Source organism: Teleopsis dalmanni, chromosome 2, assembly GCF_002237135.1.
Source record: "Teleopsis dalmanni isolate 2A chromosome 2, ASM223713v2, whole genome shotgun sequence".
Taxonomy (NCBI): Eukaryota; Metazoa; Arthropoda; class Insecta; order Diptera; family Diopsidae; genus Teleopsis; species Teleopsis dalmanni.
Genome location: NC_051847.1, coordinates 205,178,954 through 205,197,900, shown reverse-complemented (window position 1 = coordinate 205,197,900; position 18,947 = coordinate 205,178,954). Strand labels below are relative to the sequence as shown.

The window sequence follows — 18,947 nt, the reverse complement described above, 5'->3', positions numbered from 1 at the left end:
CAGATTTTTATGTTCGTACTTAAAGTAATGTTACTTAAAGTACTTTCTTTTTTAGTTTTATTCCTATTCAAATTTAATTATAAAAATGTATGAAAAAACTAGCTTATATACATGCAGTAGCAAGTAGCATACAAGATTATCCATTGCGGTTCCGAAAGTAAACGTATATAAAACGCTCTTGTAATTTTTATATTTTAATTAATTAATTTATTTTAATTAATTATGTTGAAGCTATTCAAGCCAGTGCACTTGAGCACTTTTACTCTTTCTTAACTCGAGGTATTTTTAAAAGCCCTCTTTACGCCTTGACTGTTTATTTTATTTATTATTTATTGTTTATCACTTCATCAGACTAAGCAATAATTGACCTCAGATCTGCATAATTCCCCAAGGGAATTGTTTTATTTAATTTAATTTTATTATATATTTTTTTATTTAATATTTCACACTTCAATTATATTATTTTGTTTTATTATTTTACAAGATTTTGTATTTTCTATTATATAACATTTTAAAATTTTATTTTTTTTTTCATTATAGTAAAAATGCCAGCAATTTAGAACGTTTCCAGTTGCGCATCTCCAAAAAGGAACTTTATAGTGAGAATGACACTTTTGTGGATGCTGTGATACGTGATATGATTAAGTTGCCAATACAACACGTCGGTGAGTATTTACCCAGAAATGAAATTTTAGTTTAACGAAGTTTACTTTACGAAGTTCATAAATAAATTGTATCGTAAAGTAGTTTACTGGAACATTAACTTTTAATGTATATATCAAATTAATAATATGGCAACCACATTTTAAACTTTATTAGGGAATATACAACATTTATAAATGCAGCAAAGTTGTACCAAGATCTGGAACAATGAATATTAAAAATTAATTTTATAAAATTTGTATTGTTTTCATATTAGCGTATATAATCTGAAATTATGACTATTAAAAACTGATTTCATTTTCGAAACTTCTTTTTTAATCAAATTCATTTTGTGTAATGCAAAAACTAAAATTCTCATTTGGTTTAAATTCTTGTAATTTTCACTTTTTGCTAAAATGTTCATATTTAATTTGCTATCATTTCTAAAAGCAAAGCAAAACGTTTACGGTTCTTATGATTCAATAATTCCTGACTATATTCATTTTAAATTGTATAAAATTACGAATCTCAATTGGTTTGGTACTTTCTTATGATACGATTTTTTTTTTTTTATTCAAAGCTGTTGCTGTTCAAAATGCAAATTGCTGCATGTCCGGAGTGCGTTTATTATTTAATTTTGATATCTTGTAGCAAATTTATGTTTTTTGCTTGCAGTGCACAAACTTTAACATCAACTTAAACTCTTTGATTATACAATTTACCCAATTATTATGTACCTTTTCTGGCAAGGAACTACTACTAGTTTCGTTTTCAACTTTTATGCACTGATTATATTGTTAGATGCTTTATCACATCCCTGCTGTTTCCTTCGCAGAAGATTTACAATGTGCATTTGCTGCATTGCAATAGAAAATTCAAAAATTCAAAAATTAAACTTTTCTCCGTACAGTACAACTAAGCACAGTGCAACAAAAAACATATAGCACGTACCAATGTGCAAGTGTGTCAGTGTCTCAGTGTATCAGTGTATGAGTGTATGAGTGTATGAGTGTATGCAACAAATTGCAAGGATAATAAAAAACAACAGTACGAAATTCAAAACAGCAATAGAACAACAAATAACAATGTATCAAGTATCTTCCATTGCAAGCAAACTTTTTAACTGGAAAGGCACAAAACTTTCTGCATTTGCACACACAAAAATTGTTAATTTCTAACAATTTGTGTAAAGGAAATGCGAACAACATTTACATGTACAAGCACGATGTGTGCGTGCCCGTGCCCGTCCCCGTGCCTGTGCCTGTGCCTGTGCCGATGTTAGCTATTTTGCATGCCAAACTAATACAAGTGCAATTTTCAAAACTTCAACTCTGTTCGAAAATGTTATTTGTTTATGTACTATTTACAAATACATACATATATACGAGTACAACATCTGCGTATTATTATTCACACATATGTGTATGTGTGTATATATATCAGATCATATAACCAAATCATTGTTGCAAATTATAATTTCTGTTAAGATATTTTATTGTTGTGCTTTGTGGTTTTGTTGTTCTGTTTATCTTTGTATTGTACGAGGTAAGTGTCTAATGTTCTTTTCGAAAAATACTTTAAGCATGTTCAAATGTAATAACATAAATGTATGTGTATATTTTGGCATTTGACGCAAAAAAAAATTTTGTTTACAAATAATGCAACTTAGATAGATTTGTCTAATACGCTAGAAAGATATATACGAAGAAATTCTTTTAAAAATGGCTTAATATTAAAGAAAGACCAGTAATCTAAACTAACAAAAAGGCATTTTACAAATGTATTAGTTTTTGAAAACTATTGAATATAATAGTTTTTCCTGTTCTTCAATTCTATCGAGAGCAAAAAAAAACATTTTCTTTAACTAAGAAAAAAAAAGAACACACTTTAGAGGTTCACATACGACTGATTTATTCTTGAGTAATATATATCCAAAACAGCAAAAGAGCACAAGAAAATGAATGCAAGTAAGAGTACATCTCAGCTAATAAGTACAACAAAAATGACTTAACACAGGTAGTTAAAAACACTCTTCTGCTAAGTTTAAATAATTATACAAACAATTCAATAAGTATATTAAAAAATTATATTACACTTTTGTACTCTTAACACCAAACTAAGAATGGAAAATTATCGCCTGGCCAAGATTGCAATGGTAAAGAAACCAACAGTCGCGACTCGCGAGATTACCCGATCGACCGCCGAAGAGATGGCGTGAATGCTAGACGTTTGGCTCTACAGAAACATGAAAATGATAATTTGATATGTCACAATTTTACATAAATATATCCAATTCAATTGTTGTAACAAAACAAGTTTAATCCTATAATAAAGAAGAAGAAGAGCACCAAACTAACTTTTTGTCGTTTTCGTCTATTTTTTCTCTTCTATTGACTGAAGAATAAAATTGTTTACTTATTATATTAAAAATTCTTTTAGAAATATGGTTAAACTAAAATTGATCATAATTTCGATAAACGTTCTAAATTAATTAGCCAGATATGTATGATACTTCCTCGTATGTAATAGCTTCTAGCAGGCAGTTCAATTTATAGCTTGAGAATCAAGCTAAGCCTAATCGTTTGTTAATTTATCTTTTAATCTAAGATGTGGACATCTTCTATCGTGCTTACCGACAGCGGTTATAGAACGAAACATTTCTATTCCCACTCTTTCACCTTGGGAATAGTTAAGCACACATTGTTCTAATTGTTGTATATAAACAACAAAAAAACTACTTGTTATGAGGCTCAGTGCAGTCAATGTCGCGATATAGCTCATCAGTATATCTAGCTCGATACGCGTTGTAATTCGGATTGAATTACAGATCATTGTCAATTTTTGTGAAATTTAAACATTATAGAATATATTATTATGGAAATCTATTGACAACAATAATGTTAAAATTCTGCTTTAATTTTACTAATTACTCCAATCAGTGCAATTAATTAATTTTCCTTACTCTATACTCACATTTTTATTATGCAACTTTGCTTACTGCACTCGTTTTTGAATATTATGATATATAGTATATTCTACATATAGTACAATATATATATGAATATATTCATATAAGTATTTCTTGCAATAATTTTTGGTTTATTTTTTCTCCAAAAACTTTAGTCTGTTGTTATTCTGTTTAGTGTAAGGAAACCAATTTTCATTTGCGCAATTTCTTACTGGCTTCCTTGCTTGTTTCTGGTTTACTTAAAAAACTTTTACAAATTTTAAGAAGACAAAAAGTTTAAGCTTTTAATAGTTTTGCAGTGGTTGCATTTATTAAAAACTACATCAGAGAATGTGCATATTTTGTTATTAATTAAAATGTTTCCCATAAAAGGACTCTAGACTTCACGAGTGCCTTGGAGCGGTCAGTGAACTATTATAAAAATAAATATTTATTTTAAGTAAGGTTTTTTTATAAAAATGAACATGTATCAAAAATTAAGCCAATACAAGTTTTATTTATATTAAATACCTGTAATTAAATATGTTTTTATTTAAACATTATTGTATTTTATTTTGTATTTTATATTTTTTTTCCTTTTTTGCAGTACAAAAAGAAGGCGGCACGCAACTTAAATTAATGATTGAATATCCCAATGACGTAAAGGCATTAATGAAACCCATGAGGTGAGTTAAATATTATGTGACAAGCATTAAATACTTGTCAATATCCTTTAGCAATGAAATTAATTATTTCTTTTCATCACTTAAGCTCATTAAACAACACAATGATGAGTGAAATATTTATTCTTTTTTTTTATAGTCTCTATGCCTTTGTAGTATCACAGCGAAAAAATTTTATATGAAAAACACAAAAAATTAAATATATTATTCAGTGCTTTTGTTAAAAAATATTTTGTGTGTGTATTCGGGTAATTTTAAACACTCATTTAAGTTTTAATATTAATTAATTGTAACCACAATTGTTTTCCCTCTGTTTACTTAATAATTTACATAATTAAACATTAAAAATATTATCCCTTTTCATTTTGAATAAGGATATGTGTTTCAATTTTTTAGCAATTTATTTATTATAATTCAATAAAAATTAAATAAACAAATATATTAAAAACATTCACCGATAGAAGGAATATTCAAGGAGCTTGAATATTTAAGCCTTCAACGGTTTATTTACTTCATTTAAATTTTAAAAATGGCAAATGCGATAGATGTCTTGTCACACTCTTTGTAACTGTTAGGCTTTAATAGGAGATAGGAGATAAGGAATATAAAACCGACAGCTTCTATCCGCTTGTAATACTAAAGATGTTTTTACAATGATATTTTGAGCTTCACTGGAATAACTCAATGTCTACTAATTAATTAAGATGTGGATGTTAAGACGAAAGCTGCCATTTCCATTTAATACTAACTTATTCTTAGCAACATCGTAGATTTTAATTCGAAGAGCAGAATATCTACTGCTTAAACACAAAAAGGATGCTAAACTGAAAGTTTCTATTCACATCTGATATTAAAAATTTGAAAGATTTTATACTCTTATAAATAATAAGAAGTCCTTTAGAGCTGATATGCTGGTCATGATGCAAAGACCTAAACGTCTTCTGCTCAATCAGGAAGATGCTGAGTCAAATGCTCTTGTTCCCATTTGATATCAAGAAGTCAATAACAGCTAATATTTTAGCTTTCGTTCCAACAGCTTATGTTAATATCGTCAGCTTCGTCAGAATGAGAATACTAAGTTGAAGTCTTCAATTGGATATTAAGAAGTCATTTGTAGTTGATATTTTAGTTTTCATTTGAAGATCTCAATTCTTCTGTTCAATCAGGATATTTTATGAAAAGCTAATTTCCACTTTTGATATTAAAAACACTTTAACTATAAACTTCTATTCCTTTTTGATAATTAGAAATGTTTAACAGCTGACATTTTAGCTCTCACTCGAGGGACTAAATGTCTTTCCTTCACTTAGAATTTGTTTATAATACAAAAAAACCTGTATGGGTTGTTTCAATTGTTTACTTAAATGTTTATGAGTATGTACTTAAAAAATTATCTCTACTGATTTTAAAAGATCTTTCTCTTTTGAAGCAGGTTTTTAATGTGGAAATGAACTCAAAAATCTTTTCGCTACGCGACTTTTTCGACTTCTTTTTAAAGATACACAATTTTTTCCTTATACATAATCCATGAATATAGATTATTATTCTGCATCTGCATTGCAATTTAAATCTTCATATAATACATATTACTTAAAAATATAGTAGTCAATTAGATCTCAGTAATTTTTATATCTGCGGTTATAATATTAAATCAAAAGATTTATTAATTTAAGACTTTAAAGAATTTAACGGATTTATGGGATTTAAAATAATTTAGAATTCTTGGATCGCCAAATAGGGACTCTATTTTTAGGATCACTGCAATAGGGATTTAAAAATATTTATCTAATTTTGTGTTCGCTGCAATAGGCATTTAAAAATATTGATCTATTTTTTGGATCGCTACAATAGTGATTTAGAATTATTGATCTATTTTTAGAAGCACTTCAATAAGGATTAAAAATATTCGTCTATTGCTTGGATCGCATAAATGATCTTAACCTCCTTATGCATCTGCGTATTTTAATATTGCTTCTAGATATCATTAATATCTTTCTCAGCATTACGTTCCTAGATTAGTTTCTATACATAAGAAAGAACAAATAAAATAATTGAACTAACTTTTGAGTTTTGTGAAGAAGATAAGATGCACCTTAAATTTTGTTTGATTGATACAAAAATAAAACTTAAGGTTCCCATAAGGTTCTAATAGAAAATTAGTTTCTCTCCTCATAGTTGACTTTAATATCAAATGTAATAGTTTTAGCTTATATTTCTAAAACAAATTCTTATAAAACAAACGCATACTAAGAAAATTCCTTATACACATATGTCCATCAAAATAATAACAAAAACAAAAAAGGGAAAAGAATTAATTTTTTATGTATGACATCAATAAATAAATATCAGAGTGTAGTATATAAAATTGTAGTGTCAGAAAATGAAATTAAAGCAAACGGAAGAGGAAATCAGACATTTTGCATAATTGCACTGTCATGGAAGATAAATACACAAGCAATTTGTTCTTTAAATGTGCCAAGGAGAAACAACGAAATAAAATAAAATGAAATAGATCACAACCAAAAGCAAACTATCATTATTCTTTTAATATTATTTGTGTTGTCTTTTAAGTATTCACTCATTTCATTTCATAACTTCCTATTGTATATGCAATTAAGAGCATTACAGAGTAAAATATCAAACCATCAAACATACTGGCACATAAACAAACAAAAACAAACGTATAATAACATTTATTTCACATAATGCTCATATAACCCAACAGAAGCATTATTACCAAATATAGTATATCACACATTGATACCAACATTTCTCCATATCACACATCCGTTAACAGAGCTCCTCTGTCAGGAGCATTTGAGCATTCTGAGCTTTCAGTTTTATTTTGTGCTACTATTTATCTACTGTATTTGTTTTTTGTCTTCTTTTTTTGTTTTTTTTATAAAATTCTTGTTTTAATTTAATTTCTCATTTGTTTTTTATTTTACAGATTTCCCCGGGACCAACAAACTCTACCGAATCATTTCTACTTTACAGACTATGAACGTCACAATGCTGAGATAGCCGCTTTCCATTTGGACAGGTAAGATTGCTTATTTAATTCCCTTTATTTATTTTATGTTTTTTTTTTCGATGTTTTTGAGTTCTTCTTTCCTGTTTTCACCAATTTTTTCCTGTTTTCCTTTTTTCCTTTTGTTTGCTTAACAACTTTATTGTACTCTTTGGGAGGTGTGCTGAGCATAGGTGCTATAATTTGATTGCGCCAAGTGTAAAATTTCGTGAATTTCTGTTGTGATTGTTTACATTTTGTGTTTTACTGGTGGGTTTTAAGCTTTGTTTGATAAGAAAAATTACACAAAATGCACGAGGAAGCACTGCTGAACTGTTTTTTTATTTTAATATTATAGAAATATTTTCTTAGCCTACACATACACAGTAGTTAAACAGTGTTGTTGGATTATGGGCTCCACGTAGCGTATGAGCAATTTTATTTTTTAACATTCTTCTGTTGCCAACACTTATGCGGGAAATTTGCACTTAATGGCATGTTTTGTTTGTGGTTGAAATTATTTGCAAAATTACTTGGAAAAATATTTTTAAATTTAATTTTGTATTTATAAATAAAAAACAAATTAAAAATTTTGTTCTTGAATATTTTCCATTTCGAAATTTGGAGTATCACATATATTGTATATATTGATATCATTTCTTAGTGTTGTCGTAATAGAGCCATATTTTAATATTAAATTGATCAAAATATAAAGTGTTAATATTAAATATATAAATGTGTTAAATTAAATATTTGTATTGGTGTTTATACACGGTCTTTAGTAACTAGCTGGTGTTGGTACTCATATAACTGCCTCATCCCTTTATGTTAAACAAAAACGTATTTATGAGGTGACATTATAAGGTGAAATTTTTTGTGAAGGCAGTTAAGTAATTCTTGGCTACTGTTAGAAGTTATATTCATATAATATTTAGCAAAACATTTGACAAAATACTCTATGTAAAACTTTATGATTATAAAAGAGTTGAAACTGCTGCAACAACATATTATGCTGTTTACTCTATTCTATTATGATGGTTCACTCTATTCAAAGATTCTGATCTTAGTTCAACAAATTCCTCATTGTGGTTGACCAGTCACTAAAAATGTCGATGAAATGTTTCAATTGGTGCAGCAATACCAACACGCAAGCTGTTAGAAGATAGCGAAATCACTAAACATCAACCAAATGACAGATTGCAATCATTTTAAAACAGCAGACTACACAAAGAGGTTCAATGTTTAGGTACCGTATGCATTAATGCAAAAATTTGATGAACCGAATAAATATCATTAAAACGCCTCTAAAATACAACGAAATTGAACAATTTTTCGAAAACATTTTTATGGGTGATGAACCATGGAAAAAGACTGATGACACTCCACAAACGAATTCAAAAGCCTGGATTGACAGCAAGCAAGGTTATGTTGAATGATTATTTGGATTAGATGGGAATTTTGAATTACGAATTACTCCAACCTAATGCAACGGTCCACTACCGCTCAAAACTCCACCGCTTGAATAACACAAACATGAGAAGGTATACAGAATTGGATAACAGAAAAAGAATTGCATTTACAAACGTCTTTAAAGTCAGGACTGACGGCAACAAAATTATGTTGAGTGTTTGGTGGCATTGGAACGAAATTTTCTATTATAAGCTGCTCTTACCTATTAAAGAGGTCTTCTACTGCTTGCTTATAGCAAACTTGTGGTTACAACTCGGCCACTTTAATGAAAGGATTGAGAAAAGGTAAACAGAACTGGGAAACAGAAGAAGAGCTGAACTTCATTATGTATATGCCAGACTAAATCATACATTTACGTCTGGTAACTTGAAATAATTTTTCAAAACTTGTTTGGAAAGTTTTGATTCATTCACCGTAAAGTCCAGATCATCCATCATCTGACTTCAATTTGTTTTAGTCTCAGTAAAACTTTCTTAAAGGTAAATAATTGGCCAAATAAAGAGTCGTTGAAAATCACTTAGTCAAGTTTTTCACCGAAAAATCATTGAATTTATTCATCAATGGAATAATAATGCTACTCAAAAAAAAACAAGAGGTAAAAAGCAAAAGTAGCCAGTATATACGTGATCAAAATTTAATTTGAATAAAAAAAATTTTTGTTAATAAATCTACCAAGAAACCGGTAGTAACTTATTTATTACACAAACTAATAATTAGTTTGACTGTCGAGGACCTATTAGCCACTAGCAGTATCAGATATATCTAAACATCCCTCTGAGCACCATATAGAGTACCACATTTTTGGTAAATTTAAGAAGTATTCAAGTTCTTTTTCTAAGTCGATTTTTGGAATAGACCTAAGTTGGAATTAAACGCAGGCATTGCTTACTTGAATTATATTTAATTAAAAATGCTTTTTAAATAATTTAATGGCAGAGTAATAAAGTATCTATTTTCGCATAGACAAGAGGTTGAAAATTTTCGTAATTTGCATTTTTGAGTTATAATATTTATACGTGAAATATATTGCACATAAATACCTCAACATGTTAATAATATCTTAAATGCTATATTAACAAAAAGCTCATGTATGTTAACAGAGAAATGCCAAGAGGCCATACATCATTTCTAAGAAGTAAAATATACCAAAAACAAAAAAACAAGGAGACGTTCTGACACGAGAAATCCTTTTTTCACATGAAGCAGACAACACATAATAGTACAAGAGGGAAAATGTGGACTTATTTTAGGCAAGAATAATATGGCAAAATGTATTAAAATACACGAAAATAAATTAGTTTGGGAGCAAGGATGCAGTTGAAATATTTTAAATGGGTTTTAAAGACAATATCAGAATGAAGCTTAACAAGTTAATTTTCTGAGAAAAAAAATATGTTAACATCATTCAAATGCTTGTTAAATTGTGACAGGAATTTTCTCATAAAAAAGAGAAAACTTAAATTTCTTTAAACTCTTAAAAATTTAGTAAAAATAAAAATATATAAAAAAGGATTGGAGAGAAACGCAATTTACAATTTACAACACATCTCAGTAACACCCTACGTAACACCCTTCGTATGAGTAACAAAACGAAAAAGGCAAAACATTCCCATAACCATGAGAAGCTTAACAAGCATTTTACATTGTTAAAAATTCCACTTACTCAGCATTGTAACCCACAAAGGTGCACACACGTGGATACGAACATTTCTTGGAACTTCTTAAAGTAGCATTTGCATGGTTTAAACTTCAACTCCATAAAAAATGCTTCAGCCAATATATTGTAAAAAAAACTTTCCTCTTTTTTTTTTGTATTCTGTATAGAAGAAAATTAATTTTTATTTTTATATTTTCGTTATCCTTACAACATCTTTTGCTGGTTGTTATGATAAATTTATATTACGAACTTCTTTTTATCTCTTTCTTAAATCCATGTATTTATATTTTTTACAGAATCCTTGGTTTCCGTCGCGCAATGCCAGTTACTGGACGTTTGCTTAACATCACCACCGAAATATATCAAGTGGCCGATGATAATTTATTAAAGACATTCTTTGTCTCGCCATCATCCAATTTGTGCTTCCATGGCAAATGCTCCTACTACTGCGACACATCGCATGCTATTTGTGGCAACCCCGACATGTTAGAGGGCTCGTTTGCTGCATTTTTGCCCGCTTTTGACCAGACAGGACGAAAGGTGAGTTCTATGATATTTTCGGTGAAAAGGATTTCCTTGTTATTAATTAGCAGGTGCAATGATTAAATGGTTTTTGAATAATGAGTTTTCATACAGAATTTTGTGTACTTTTTGTATAATTTTTATATAATTATATATGATGCTGCGTAATTAATTATGAGAAGAGTAGAGAGAAGACAAGAAGACTTAAGGCGAAATAAATGTCACAACTTTAAAAGGAAATTTAATAAGCGACAGCAAGAGTATTATTAAAATTAAAATATGTGAATAAGGGAAAAAAGAAAAAAAATTTATGTTATATAAAAATATTAAATATTAGTGAAATATAAACAAAAAAATTAAATAAAAGATATTTATAAACTGTTTTATAATATATACAACTAGTATAGACTAATTGTAATTAAGAAATTGTTATTAATTAATAGTTTAACTTAAACGTTTAAATTAAGAGACCACTAATCACTTTTTTTTTTAATAAATAAAATAAATTCCCACACCTCTATTGTGCGAATCGTTTCACCAGGCAGAGAAAAAAAGTTGCCTCCATTATTTATACAAATTTCACTGCTCCCACTTCAGTGAACTTCAGTTACTCCTAACAGACCAATATTAAGCCTTTGACAGCAGACAGCTGGAAAAATTTTCCAGTTTAGAAAAGCGAACGTACATTCCATTGTCCAAATCTTGTCCCTTTAACCATCAAGTTTCCACTCCTTGTGAATGGAATACTGCTCTTGCTGCTCTTGTGAATACTCGAATCATTTAAAAGTCAAATGCAGTGGCAGATTACACCAAAGCATCCTACTTCAGTGGTAGGTTTGCTACCTTACATAAAGATTGTTAGATTTCGGGCATTCGGACCTGCCCCAGTCTTCATACCGCTAAAGACTCGGTCGCTTTTACCTCATATGATTAAAACAGGGATCACCACGAGAAGTTTGAGGATGACATTTATGTAAAGATGCTTTTTGAGACGCATGGATACACCCTGATACCTATACGAATAAATACACTCCAATAATGTCATCAGTTAAAATCTTTAATGTTTCACATTTGAAATTGTTTTCTTATAGAAAATCCATTACTCATTCATATATGAACGATGAGTTGAATTCGAATAATAAATTTATCATCTATTTATCGTTATCCTTTCTCTGGATTCAAATCAAATTTCTCTCTCTCCAGTTTAGATTAAAGTCAAATATTAAAATATTCATATAAACACAAATCTGTTAGTGGAATTATTTTTCTATACTAAATGTTTAATGTTCCTTCGTACCTCATCCGAACCAATAACTTTTCAAACCTAATATACCAATTTTACAATAGTTGAAATGATACTAAAAAAATACTGGTTAATGTATTTTTGTACACAATGGAAAATTATATGCATAATTATCTTTAAGTCTTTTTTATTTTGATAACAAAATAATTAAAAGGATACCATTTTAATGTCCTTTAAAATTTTTTGAATACTAAACTTAATTATGTTTGAATTGAAAAATGAGTTCAAAGCCTTGTGTTAATCAAAGTCACTGCAAAAATTTGTTAAAACCCAAAATATTTTTTAATGCAATAAGCATATTTAAATATCTTATTTGCATAAAAATTAAGAAAATTACAAATGATGCTCCTTCCGCCAGCTCTATTTGAAAAAGGACCCACCATTAATTTATTCGTTTTCTTCAATTTTTTGTTCATTTTGTTTATTTTCATTTTTATTTATAAATATTTTTTGTCGTTTTAAGGAATTCCTTTAGTAAATTACTGAATCTTATCAGTATAAAAAGAAAAAAGGAGTATATTAAAATGTTATAATTTTGAACAAAGACAACGTTTAAAGTCTTCGTACACGAAAGGATATTCTGTCCTTTACCTTTTTAATATGTAAAATTTACACAAAAAAAATTCTTTATTTATAAAAATAAAAGTTTGAATAACTTATTAAAATTATAAAGGATAATTTTTTTTTATATTTAATTAATATATAAAAAATTAACCGAAATATTAAACTTTTCTTAAGTGTCTATAACATAAGAAAAATATTTAATTATGTGAGAAATAAGATAAATTATGTTTTAATTATGTGAATGCGTTGTTCATAACTCTATTAAAATTACTAAAATTTAATTAAAAGCCATGTAAACAATTAATATTAATATTATCTTTTTTGAATCTTAACACTAAAACTTCTTTACATCTTTAAATAAAAGTATTCTCTGCCTTCTTCCAAGAATTCGCATTCGGCACAAAAACCAAAAGAAGTAATTATAATAATAATCGTATTCAGCTTATTAATCACACACAATTAATTTGTCATAATTTTTGCACTTACCCGCAGACAACTCACAAGAACGCCCACTGCACATGTGGGTGTGGCATAATTAATTAAGTTTCCCCTTTTCAGATTTCATTTACGAAACTTCATTTCGTTTGTTTTTTTCTTCCGTTAGGCGTGATTAATGCCGTTGTTGATATTTCAATTACACAAAAATTCAATTTAACGTCACAGAATGTGTAATTTGTGTAATTAATTTACAAATAAACTAAAAACGGTCGAAAATGTGTGTATAATAAGCAAAAAAAATATTATACATAACACAATTAAGAAAATAATCAGTCATATAACTAATAAAATATATTAAGATCAGAACTCAACCTTATTAACTTGGAATGTATATTTGCTGCTACGTTGATTAAAGTACTTTGAATATAAAAAATTACGCAGATAAACTGCTTATTACTTAAAACTGATTATAGAAGCTGAAGAAATTTACATGAAAAAAAAATTTCACATTCTGTGAAAGCTGGCCTTCAGTTTAGGGAATAGGATTAACGAATCACCAGTAGAGTATCGGACTATTCATCCTTAAACACAAAAGACTTGTTTAATTAAATAAACTGCACAGGATGGCTCTAGTTTTATTTTGCGATCATTCATTATGAGAAGCTACACGATAATTGCAAACAAGCCCCTATCATCAACATAACCATTTTATATAATATTGTCTTCAACTTCAATGCAATTTCCGACAAATCAATTCCAGATAGTTTAAACTCGCCTGAAAGGATGCAACAATTTTTTATAAAAAAATATCACAAATGCATGTATTACCTTCAGATGCTTCATTTCAGAGCTTTTAAGCCACAATTTGTTAAAAATTTTATTATGTTTGTACTTTTTGCTTTATAATTTTTAATTTTACCAAAAGGATAAAAAGGTTTTTAACAAGAAAAAGAAAAGAACGCTACTGACACGTGTCACTGTACAAAGCATTTCCAAGGCATCCTGCAACCTTCATTATTCCTGTCTTGCACTTTTAAGAAAATAGCTCATTTGCAGTTTTTGTATCAGCCACCTTAGCGAAAGGAAGGCCATATATAAGTTGCTATTATCATCATTTAACTTTGTCACTGCTTCAATGTTTCCGCATACACCATTGCAGTGGCAGCACCGCTGCATCGCCTCCTCAGCCTTGCTATTTGTCGCGACTCGCTAAGTAGAATCTACTTTAATTCTACTTGCACTGAATTTCCTACCGAAATAACGACTTTTTTGCAGCTTCCTGTGAAAAGCACAAAACTGCAGTTTCTTGGCAATTATTGTTTTTAACTTTTAACTTCCGCTAAATTTGAACAACTTTCTTCGATGCGCTGTGTGCGCCTTCATGGTATATCGGATTACAGGTGCGGATGCGAAATTCGCTTAGAGTTGCTAAAAAAAATGTATATTTTAAGACTAATTTTTGTCATTGTATTGTTTAGTATTTTTAACTTTAGAATTTAATTTAAATTCTAGATTTCTTATTCTTTTCTCATATGAAAAAGCATTGTACGACTTAACTCTTTTGAGTCAGAAATCACGGATATATTTACAGTATAAGGATTTTTTATGTTGAATATTCAGTTTCACTGTTCTGTAGATTTCTTAATAAAAATTCTCTCTTAAATTTAATATATATTTTATTCACAGCTTGTAAAAGCATAACTCCTTATTTCGCTTTGTCTTTTTTGAAGATTTAATCAAACAAAACGAAATAAAACACAAAAATATTGAAGTTCGAAATTTTAAATTTAAATATTTAATTTTGCTTTCATTTCTTTGCAGGTTTGGCGCCATCCTTGGCGTCGCTCCTATCATAAACGTAGAAAGGCGCAATGGGAAACGGATGCTAGCTACTGTTCCATGGTAAGTTGCACCGAAGCTCTAGTCAACGAATTAAAACATTTTAAAAAGGAGTAAGGAAAAAAATAAAAACGTAATAAAAAAATACAAGAGAAATGGAATACATGCCACTCGCACTGGCTTATCTCTTCATTAGTATCTTTTTATTGGACTTACTCAGTATGGTTATCATGGCAACATGCGTTATATGTGCCACCGTATATTTTTTTATCACTGTCGTATTATATTCCTTTAAATGCAATTTATATATATAAGCTTTTTTTATTATTGTATATGATTTAAAAATTCTTTAAATGTTTTTTTCATTTTAATTTTTACTTGGTTTTGCTCTTGTAAAAATAGTTATATAGAAAAAATGGGTGTAATCTATTACGTATGCATTCCTGATCTTCTTATTGACATATACACAAAACATTTCAACATATACTGATTATAAATTCTAAATCCTTTAAAGTCTAATCCTGTAAACAATAAAAAATAGGATTAAGTGGAATACCTAAGTAGAAGTATAATGGAATTATGTTTGAATTAAGAACCGGACTTAACGAATTAAGTTGAATTTTAATGGATTTATGTTTTCATTATTTATATAAGATGGCTTTCGTTACCATAAAACTTTATTAAATACTTTAATAATTATTTTTTTAATGATCAACATTTTTGTTTACTATTTTAGTTTAAAAAAAAACAGAAAAAATATTTTTAAAAATGTTCTTTTAATTATATTTAGGATGACTTCAGACTATAGTAGACATACTGATAGTCAATAGTTATTTACAATCAAACAATTAAACCATTGCAAAAATAAAAAAAATGAATTAATTACCTTATTTATGTACCACTTAAAAATATGAAAATAAGAGTAGCTTAATATACTGAGTATATTTATGAAATGAAATATATAAAAACAAACTAAACTGAATCACTAATCACATTAATGAACCTATTAAAATGCATATTAATTACAAAGTTAGTGCTTGAGCACTTACTCACACAAGTAGTTAATGCTCAACTTAGCTCGAATAGATTTATTAAAATAAACAAGAGTCAAACTTCTAGATACAAACACAAAATAGCAAAAAATGATGAGAAGACAGCTAACAGCACCGAAAACATAAAAATAATTATATGAAACTGATTTTTATATTCTTGCCAAACTTTGTCAACTATAATATTTCTTCATAAATATATGAACACAATATACAGTATTCAATATTAAGGGATAGTGATAAATATTCTTAATACGCAAAGGAATGTGATATACACATATACATATTTATCATACAACCTATTATTATTTTATAGTCAATATTTTATAGTCAATTTCATAGTCCTATTCAACTTCTTGTCAAGAACGAGTTCCAGGTATTTAGCATTACTTCTTCATTATATTCTAGTGTCAGGTTAGATTGGAATGGCGGCCTTGTGTCCGAAGGCAACTTAGGTCAAATAGTGGACTTTTGTACTATAGGTAGTCTAATGCTACTTAGAAGAGTTATTTAGTGATATATATATATTTCCTTATAAGAAGTAAGTGTTCCCTTTTTTGCATTTAATTTCAATTCGAGTCCCCATACCTAATAAATTTCTATTGTAATTCGATAAACTATAAAAAATAACAATATGATAAACGTCACCTTCTTCTACAAGGAACACTCTCAAGCAAACAGTGTTATTTAAAAATAGTAAGACCTTCGTGCAGCATTTAAAAGTTTCATTGAAATTTCAAAGCGATCTACCGACAGCAATTGGTCATATACGTTTGGATATAGTTTCATCCTTGGTGGGGGGAGAGGCCTATTGAACACATCTGCTATTCTTTAAGTTCAGAACCCAATTGGAAAATGAAACTTCACATCGAATAAAAGTAATAAATACATTATTATACTTGCTTAGATTTGGGTTTTAACCAAAGCTGCGACTTTACTATCATTAAAGCGGCTAACCTCTATCGGTTAGGACACCTAAAGCTGTTGACCCTAATCCCCTTGGTACCAGATTTACACTTTCGGTCTGGTGCCAAAAGTGAAACGCACTTATTATCAGTTATACTCCAAACAGTACCGGATAATGCCTAATAGAACTTAGTAAGAAATGCTTTAACTCGGAAATTCTCTAAACACTGTTCTGAAGGCAGAACTATCATGTGACCAGACTCTTTTAAATTTCAAGTTTATACATTTAGGGTACAAAGTAGGAAAAAATATCATACCTTCACATGATAGCCACTACTTGCTATGTCCCTGAGATATTCATTTAATACACAGAACCATATAAAGTAGAAAAGAATATCAACTTATGGTCTATTTTAAATGATAATAGGTACATCAACTAAGCCATAGCTGACTCTGGTGTGACTTGCAGTAATTAGCTCAAATCCTTTTTTGTAAATATTTGTATTAACATTAGTTCTTTAGTTTATTTTAACACATTTTTAGTTTTTAATTATTAATATTTTAATATTTAATATTTATATATTTTATTAATTATAACTGATAATTAATAATCTAAAATCTTCAATATTAATCTCACACATTATTCTTTTATTTTCATATCCTTTCAGGTGCGTGATATACCTCCATATGATGATGGACGTCGTTTATTAGATCTGATGGATATGTCTGTATTTGACTTTCTGATAGGCAATATGGATCGTCATCATTATGAAACTTTCAAGTAAGTATTCGAAAAAATATTTCAATTTACATAGCAGTAAACTTTAACTCTGCCATGGAGTGCTGATGTAGCCTAGGGTCATGTAGTGATGAGGTAAAATAGTTTTTGTGTTATATTAAAATTAGAAAATATTTTGACTTGAACAACGTACCTAAGCTGGTACTTTAAATGCGTTTAAGTGCTTCCCAAAAGGAAACTAAGAGTGGAGTAAACAAATATTTAGCATTTTTATAGGATCAAAATCCCATAAAACTGTGACATAAATTCTTTTTGTTTCCGTTCCAAAAACTCATAGAAACTTGTAACAATATCTAGACTGTGTCAAATTCTATTGACACCAAATATTAATTAAAATCTCCTGTAAACAAACACTTAAGCTAATATTTGTTTAACTTAGTTTGTCATTTCTATGATTTCACAAAAAAGCAACAAATACAATACTGTACGTTGTTGTTGTAGTTATTTAGAAAAAAAAGTTCACTTGCTAATTGCTTTGGTTTTACACCAATTTTACCAGAAAATTATGAAAATAGGAACATTTCTGCTTAACAGATAATTAACCGACCCAAATTTGTAACTTCCATGCTCGACAACTACGAAGGTAATTTGATACAAAATTATTTCCTTTTAAGCACGTTTCGAGACTTGAAGTTATTTTCTATAATAAATACGAGTACAAAGCACAGAGTAACAGAATAGCTGAGTAACAGAATAGCTGAGTAACGGAATAGTAGAGTTACAGAGTAGCAGAGGAAATGAAACTTTTATTTGAAGTTTTAATTTTGACCCTTGTTACTTTAGCCACAAATACTTTTTAAGGAATTTCTTCCTTACTTCATGCATTCCCAACGCCCAATATCCCAACGACTTGTTATACCGCCTCATGCCTCTGTACCGCACCGTACACAAAAATTTTAATTAACTTTTAATGAGCTTCACTGTAGTTAGTAGTTCAGCTCAACTATGCTCTGCTCAGCTCGGATCGGCTCGGTTCGGCTTAACTTGACTGGGTTTAGTTTAGTTTGGTTTGGTTTGGTTTGGTTTGGTTTGGTTTGGTTTGGTTTTAGGGTTTTCTTACTCCAACTACAAGCCAATCCAATCGTGTTAAACCAAATAAAAGTTTCAACTTGTGGATT

General features: G+C 28.9%; 1 protein-coding gene across 2 annotated transcripts in view; it reads left to right on the top strand.

Annotated features, from left to right (window-relative positions):
• The window catches only part of LOC119681799 (extracellular serine/threonine protein CG31145-like), an 18,595-nt gene extending 779 nt beyond the window's left edge, over positions 1–17,816 (top strand). The window contains exons 1-6 of one of the 2 annotated variants that reach the window (XM_038095087.1): positions 546–665; positions 4,197–4,275; positions 7,223–7,315; positions 10,706–10,949; positions 15,058–15,138; positions 17,699–17,816. In XM_038095087.1, coding sequence (XP_037951015.1) covers positions 638–665; positions 4,197–4,275; positions 7,223–7,315; positions 10,706–10,949; positions 15,058–15,138; positions 17,699–17,815 — 642 coding nt within the window. In that variant the 5' untranslated portion in view covers positions 546–637 and the 3' untranslated portion in view covers position 17,816. Of the gene's footprint in view, positions 1–545; positions 666–4,196; positions 4,276–7,222; positions 7,316–10,705; positions 10,950–15,057; positions 15,139–17,698 lie in introns of those variants that run through there. The other variant, XM_038095088.1, reaches the window with a different exon arrangement.
• Positions 17,817–18,947: the final 1,131 nt, after the last annotated feature.